The sequence below is a fragment of the Propithecus coquereli genome, unplaced genomic scaffold, assembly GCF_000956105.1.
Source record: "Propithecus coquereli isolate 6110/MARCELLA unplaced genomic scaffold, Pcoq_1.0 Scaffold574, whole genome shotgun sequence".
Classification (NCBI taxonomy): domain Eukaryota; kingdom Metazoa; phylum Chordata; class Mammalia; order Primates; family Indriidae; genus Propithecus; species Propithecus coquereli.
In genome coordinates, this window is record NW_012151663.1 from 1,196,813 (window position 1) to 1,205,067 (window position 8,255).

Consider the following 8,255-nt stretch of genomic DNA (forward strand, 5'->3'; position numbering starts at 1 on the left):
AAATGCCCTGCCATCGGCTTCTTCTGTTTCAATTTTTAGATGAGAGTTCTGCTGCTAATTTGATTTTTCTTTATATTAATAAGTAACAACTTGTTTTGATGCTTACAGGATTTCTCTTTTATTCTTGGAACTTATAAATTACATGTTTAGATGTAGGTCTTTTTTCCCCCATTAATCCCATCAGGCACACAGAGAATCTTTTCCAGATGGAAAAACAGGTCCATGCTTAAGATTAAAGGAATGCTATGCTTTAATTTACCACATCTATGTAGGATTCACATGCTGGATCTGCGTAGTAAAATGTCTCTGAGTTGAGTGACCCTCTGGAAGTTGCTTAACCTCTCCCTGCCTTGGTTTCCTTATCTACAATATGGAACTCATCATCACAGGGTCTGCTTCACAGAGTTAACGGCAGGGTGAACCATGGTATTTCGTGGAAAGTGCCTGGCATACATTAAGCATTCAATAAATGTTATTTATTCTTACTTTCTCCTTCAGTAATTTCTATCTCTTTGTAATTTGCATCTGAAATTTTGGACAATACCTTAAGCTGGTCCTCTAATTTGCTGAATAAGGTACTGAATGATCTAGTGTGCTGTTCACTGCCTCTATTATTAATAGCTTAGTTGTTTGTTTATACTTTATGAAACTCTTTCTTGTTCTTAAATTGTGCCCTTTGTATTACAGCCTACACTTATTTTATTGCTGCATTTCGAGTTTCACAGGGAGACTATGAATTAGAGGATTTTGTTTGCTTGCTTGCTTGTAGTTCGAAGAGTTCCTTACAATAATATGTTTATCCGGGTACCATTGGCCCTGAGTGCTAAAAGTTGGGTCTCCACTTTTGAACTGTGGTGTCTTTATGTTTCTTGTGGTCCTCCCCAGTACCCCTATCTGCTTGTACCTTTACTTCCTTACTTTTACTTACTACTTTTGTTGTATTAATTGTAAAAGGCAGTGTGGTTTTTCAGCAATGATATCATTTTTTGCATTCCCAGAGAAAAAGAGAATGAAAAGTTTACATTTATTATAATTTTGTCTGAGATCGGGATGGAGGTCAAGGCAGAGAGAGCTAGACAAACCACTTTGCAGCTCTGTGTGTGTCCTTTCTTACTGGACTCATATGTCTTTACATCTGTGCTTCTGTCTTGTGCATGAGTGATATAAAAGCGGTTTTTGGATGGCTTTGACTGGAAACTTCCTTTTTAATCTTGTAAAAAGCATATATAAAAATGTATACGAAGATATATGCTTTTTGTTGGTGACCTCATCCTGCACCTGCTACAGGGCTAGAAACAAAGAATGCTGTTAGTGAACATTGTTAAATAGTTATGACAGAGAGAGAGCAACGTTGAAATGCTAGCAAATGTGTATGAGACTATTTTACTTCTAGGAATATTGTATCATTGTGTTTTCTTAGTTCACCGCAATTTATGGTTCTATTCTAGGTAATACTCTCTTTGTGTAACTTGGTATTTAAAAATGGTCTTTATTTTTGGGACTGAAACTTGTAGCATAATAAACCATTTATGAAATTTTAGGTTAAAGTTCATCAGCTAAATGTCCATCTTATTACAGCCTTCATGGACGAAAGCGGTCAGAAGATATTATTTCCTTTATAAAAACTGAAGTACATCTTGCAATTCCTAATGTGGTAAGTATTATTAAACACAATGATATTTTGGTGATGTTTTTAAGGAGTACGGTATTGGAACTGAACTTTCATTTACAGTAACGTCTTGGTCCTGTGTATTTTTTCATTTCCCCTCACTTTTTGATTTTTGACTTAACAAAAATCAAAATGTCATCTCTGTCTGTTATTAAAAAGTCACTCTGCATAGCTCATGCTGTATTAGAGGACTGGTGTGAGAGTTGTGTTAAGCATCTGTTCTGCCATCAGTTAGCAAGTATCCTACAAGTTGCCTTGCTTTTTCTTCAGACATTAGATCATCTAAATAAAATCATCATGGATGTCCAAATCCCTACCCCAAACACATGACTGTGAGGCAGCCCACCAAGGACGGCAGAGTAGAAAGGCAGAACGAGCCTGTGTCCCAAGCATCGTGAATCCCTGTGTCTTCCCACGGCACTTATCTCTGCAACTACCCCCGCCGCTCACTGGCATCTGGGACTCCAAGCCCAGAGGATGGCTGAGGTGTATTCTGTGCTGGGCCAAAGGATAAGGCCAGACAGGAATAACCTGTGACTCACTTAACACCACCTTTACATGGTTTCACCTCCTAAGGATACCTTCTTAGCTTATTGGGCACATTTCAAAGGACCAAGGTCAGAATCTTGGTGGTACAGCTTCTTCAGTTGTTTTGCTCCATGGATCTCTAACACACAGAGATCCACAATTTTCTGCTGTATCCAGCCACCCTCATGGGAAAGGATGACAAGCACTAAGTTTGACTTTTTGCCCACAGGAATTGGTAGAAGAGGAAAACCTCAGGGTAGAGAAAGTCTGCAGCCCATCTGCCTCTGACATCCCTCTCCTCAAAGCAGCCTCCTGCTGGGCGAGCTGAGGCTTTCCCCACTCGCTGGGTGGGGCATGCGGGTGGCAAGAATGGGAGGGACGGATTGTATGAGCTAGCAGTATTATGCCCTCGTTTCTTCTTTCTACAGGTAATGGTTCCTAGTTTGGATGATATTCAACAAGCCATTAACCGTATGATCCAATTAACCCTGGAGGTCAGCAGAGGGGTGGCTCACTGGGGACAACAGCAGACCCGTCACATTAAGCCTGTCATTGCTAGTCCCACCACGACTGACCTGCCCCATCAAAGCACAGGAAAACAACTGAAGAAGGAAGAGAGTAAGAATGCTAAATCTCAGATGAATGGAACGTTAGAGTCATAACAATTAGTAAATGATCTTTCTGCTTCTTCCTGGGTTTGACAGCATATAGATTTTTCAAAAGTTATTTTTATATGTTTATTTGATAAAATTTTCCATTAAAAACCCATTTTCTCTATCCTTCCTCTTAAACATAACATGTAGACATTTCTTTCCATTTTTTGGTGTGGGTAAAAAGGATTTTTTATCACGGTTCTATTATCATAACCTTAAAAGTTAAAAAATTAAAATAAGCCTTAGCATTAATTTTACTTTCAGCATTATATTAGATTGAGTAAGCTTAGTTTGGTAGAACATGGTGTGTAGAAGATCTGAATCATATGTTCCTCGTACATAAAGTATATATAAACTGGCCCCTTAAGTAGTTATGGATATGATATGATAGTGACCCAAAATTTCATGGACATTTTTGGACATTTCCTTATATAGAAAGCCAAACAGTTTTCTCCCAGAACTATATTGCCTCCACTGGTAATCAGGAAAATGCAAATTCAAAACAACAAGATGCCATCTAAGCTACCTTTCTGTGTTGCACCAACGTTGCTTTCTCAGCTTACATCTATGGTCTAATGGGGTGTTCCCTACAGCAGTTAAGTAGGAAGGATAAAACAATCTCAGGCCTGGTCTATGTGACTTGGCTTGATATGTGGGTGTCAGCGGAAAATGGACTAATACTGCACTACAGCCCACTCAGGAGTGGCCTTAAAGGACAGCAAGGGGGAAATTCCTCCCCAGTGGGCAGAGCTTTAAGCAGAACGTCCTTTTTAAGGAAGGAGAAGTGGTCTGGAGCAAAGATACACATGGATGCGGAATATTGGGAACAGGAACAAAACACAGCAGAGAGGTGAAGGGAATTCCCAGGTGAATGAGGAAGGGTGGTTACACAATGACAATTGTGTTCTAAGCATAGAGAGCAACCGGCATGGCTCAAGAGACAGATGCATTTTGGCCGCCCTCACCAAGTGCCTGATGCATTATACTGTTTTTTAACTTGAAGACAGAATGCCTGGGTGAACCTGGTCCATATTCTTGTCTGTGCTTGCTTCCTTTCATCATGTGCTGATAAACTGCTGTTCTACACTCATTGCCCTGGGTCAGCTGAAGAGACATTTATTCTTCAGAAGTGTTCTGCTTTGACCCGCTACTGAGAACTGGAGGCAGGTAATTGTGCTGTAAGAAAATACAGATTAGCCCACTATCCTGGCTGTATTCTTCCTGGACATACATTAGTTGGCCCATTAACACAGTCCTGCCCAATGTCACAGTTGTGGTGAGAACTCTATTTTCTAGGACTCACTTATCATCCTACTCCATGGCTTCTTCACAGAAGGCTTTTGTAAACTTGTAGGAAACCTGAAGCCAGACTAGACCCAGAGACTCTGTTCAACTTCTTTTCTCGTAGGGGCCTTCATCTAACATGGACAGTCTTTCACAGCTAGGTTTGTGCTTACTGCTCAGTTTTTAAAAAATTAAACAATATATTGTTTAGAGATGAGCACATTGGTTTATCTTCAAGTTTATCTTCAAAGAAAATTCAGGATAACAGTTACCTCTGGAAGTAAGGGAGGGAATGGGATTGGTGAGGGGCCCAGAGAGGACTAATGTCTTAGGAGCATTCTATTCCTAACCTAGAAGGTGAGAGTACATTGAAATTAATTTTTTCTTCTTCTTTAATATGTTTTATGTATTTCTTGTTCTTTTTGAACAATGTGTTTTATATATGCTTCTCTGTAAGTACGATATATTTAACTCACCCACACATATACTTAAATACATCCTCTTAGCAAACTAGGAATATGAAGGATTTTCTGAGAATGGTATTTTTTAAAAATCCTAGATGTATTCCATTCCCAATAAAATGAAGAATAAACAAGGAAGCCTGCTATTGTCACTTTTATTCAGTATTTTACTGGAGAGCCTCTTGAAATAAGACAAGAAATAAAATATGAAATAAAACAAAAAATGAAATAAGACAAGAAAAAATGAGAATAAAAATTGAAGAGGAAGACTAAGATTGTCCTTGTTTAAAGATCATACATAGAAAATCCAAGAAATCTGGGAGCAACTTTTGGAACTAACAAGTTCAGTAATGTTTATGTATAAAAGACTGGCACACAGAAAAAGAGTATTTCTACAATCACCAGTAATTCAAGTAAATGTAACGGAAAAAACAGATTTTTCACTAGCCACAAAATCATATGGTACTTAACAAATAAATGTAAAAAATTATTTGCATTTTTGGAGGAAAATGATTATTACTGAATGACATAGTGGAAGACAATAATCATGAAGAAGTCAATTCTTTGGTTAATCTACAAATTCAGCAGAATTCCAGGGAAATCACAACAGAATTTTTTTGTATTATTTGTCAACTTGATTTGTAAATTTGATTGTAAAATTATATGGACTTCTATACCACTGTAAGATGACTGTAGTTAACAATAACATATAGTTTCAGATATCTAGAAGGAGGGTATTGAATAAAGAAATGATAAATATTTGAGATGATGGATATACTAATTACCTGACCTGATCACTATATATTACATGTATCAAAATATCACTATGTATGACATAAATATGTACACTTATTATGTATCAATAAAAAAATTATATGAAAGGACAAAGTGCCAAAAATAACCAAGAAAATTTGGTGAAGAAAAACAATGTAGGGAGCCTTGCCCTTCCAAATAGCAAGGAATATTACAGAGCCAGACTAATGAAGACAATCTTTTAATGGTCCAAAAATCAATAACATATCAATGGAACAGGATAGAGGGTGCAGAAACACTCATATATTTGAAAATGAGATACATGACATAGGTAGAATTGCAAATCCATTGGGAAAGAATGTACTATTTAATAAATGGTGCTAGGGAATTTTATCCATATTGAAAAAACTTAAATCTTATTTAAAATATGTTTACAACTGAAATTTAACCATACCTACTATTTCTATATTCTATAACACTATTCTGTCTATCGTATAACGCTTTTGGAATAAAAAACAGCACAGAATATTTATGACATCAAGGTAGAGAAGGGTTCTCAAGACATACAAAGCTCAAACCATAGAAAAAAAGATATTTAAATTTGACTTATTTATATTTAAAACATCTTTAAAGGACCACTAAACTTAAACAACTATGCTGGAATTCTTAACAAAATGTTAGCAAAATGAGTCCAGCAATATATAAAAGGGAGTATATATATATGTGTGTATATATATAAAATCAAATGGGGTTTAGCTCAGAAAGGCAAGGTTGGTTGAACATCCTAAAATGCACCATATTAAACTCATGTTCATCTCAATAGACACAGAAAAAGCATTTGACAACATCCAACACCCTTTCATGGTAAACATGCTCGACAATCTAGGAATGGAATTCAACTTCTTCAATCTGATAAAGGACATCTAAGAAAAACCTGTAGCTAACATCATATTAATGGTGAAAGAGTGAATTATTTCCCCTGTAAGATCAGGAATAAGTCAAGAATTAGAATGCTAGTTCTTACCACATCTATTAACATTACACTAGAGGTTCTATCAAGTGGATTAAGATAAGTGAAAAATATCAAAGATGCATAGATTGGAAAGAAAGAAGTAAAACTGTCTTTATTAGTAGATGACATGCTCTTGTATGTACAAACAACCTAAGGAATCCACCCCCCTCAAAAAAAATAACTATTAGAGCTAATAAATGAATTCAACAGGACATCAGGATACAAGATGAATATGCAAAAGTCAGTTATATTTCTAAATTTTAGCAATGAACAATCTGCAAATGAAATTAAGAAAACAGTTTTGTTCACAATAGTATCAAAAAGAATAAAACAAATTTATCAGAAGGAGGCCTGTACACTGGGAACTGCAAAACATTGCTGAAAGGTACATCATGGACAGGTACATCATTTTCATGGATTGGAGGATCCAATATTGATAAGTTGGCAATTCTCTTGAAATTGATCTATAGATTTAATGCAATTCCTATCAAAATCCCAGAAGGCTTTTTTTGCAGAAAATGATAAGTTGATCCTAAAATTTGGCTAGGGAATAGGGGAATTCAAAAGGACCTAGCATAGCCAAAAAATTTTGAAAAAGAAGAAGAAAGCTAGAGAAATCATACTACTTGATTTCAAAACTTACTATAAGCTACAGTTATCAAAATAGCATGGTGTTGGACTAAGGGCAGATGGATAGATCAATGGGTGAGAATATAAAATCCAGAAATAAACTCTTAAATTTCTAGTCAGTTGATTTTCTGCAAAGATATTAGGTTAATTCAATGGGAGAACAGACAGTGTTTTCAACAAATAATGCTGGAACAATTAGATATACATGGGAAAAAAAAGTTGGACCCTTACCTCACACCATACACACAGCTTAACCCAAAGTGAATTACACAGAATTAAAACTATAAAAATTTAAAAGAAACACAGAAATGCTTTGTGATTTTGGGTTAGAAAAAGATTTCTTAGATATTACAGCAAAAGCATGAACCAGAAAAGAAAAAAGTCAATAAATTGGGCTTCATCCAAATTAAAAACTTTTGCTTTTCAAAGGTTATCTTTAGTGATTTGCAGATTGAATGCAATTCCCATTAAAATACCAATGTCATTTTTTGAAGATCTAGAAAAAATAATTCTGCACTTCATATGAAACCAGAAAAGACCCCAAATAGCCAAAGCAACTTAAGCAAAAAGAATAAATTGGGTGGCATCATTTTACTAGATTTTAAGCTATACTAGAAGGCTATAGTAACCAAAACAGCATGGTACTGGCACAAGGACAGAGACATGGAGCAATGGATCAGAACAGAGAACCCCCAGATATAAAACCATTTTTATATAGCTATCTGATCTTTGACAAAGCAGACAAAAATATACACTGGGGAAAAGAATTCCTATTCAATAAATGGTGCTGGGAAAATTGGATAGCTACATATAGAAAATCAAAACAGGATCTGCACCTCTCACCACTCACAAAAATTAATTCATGATGGATAACAGACTTAAACATAAGGCATGAAACTATAAGAATTTTAGAAGAAGAGGTTGGAAAAGCTCTTATAATATCAGCCTAGGCAAAGAATTTATGAAGAAGACTCCAATGGCAATCAGAGAAACAACAAAAATAAATAAATGGGACCTGATTAAATTAAAAAGCTTTTGCACAGCCAAGGGCACAATCAATAGAGCGAATAGACACCCTAAAAAATTGGAGAAAATATTTGCATGCTATACATCTGATAAAGGGCTGATAACCAGAATCTATCTAGAACTCAAAAAAATCAACAAGAAAAGATCAAACAACCCCATCAACAAATGGGCAAGCGAAATGAACAGAAACTTTTCAAAAGAAGACAGAATAATGGCCAGCAAACATATAAAAAAATGCT

General features: G+C 35.9%; 1 protein-coding gene across 1 annotated transcript in view; it reads left to right on the plus strand.

Annotated features, from left to right (window-relative positions):
* Nucleotides 1-8,255, plus strand: part of DNAH8 (dynein, axonemal, heavy chain 8) — a 375,229-nt gene that overhangs the window by 110,082 nt on the left and 256,892 nt on the right. Inside the window, 2 exon segments of the mRNA XM_012658131.1 lie at nt 1,579-1,654; nt 2,626-2,815. Coding sequence (XP_012513585.1) covers nt 1,579-1,654; nt 2,626-2,815 — 266 coding nt within the window.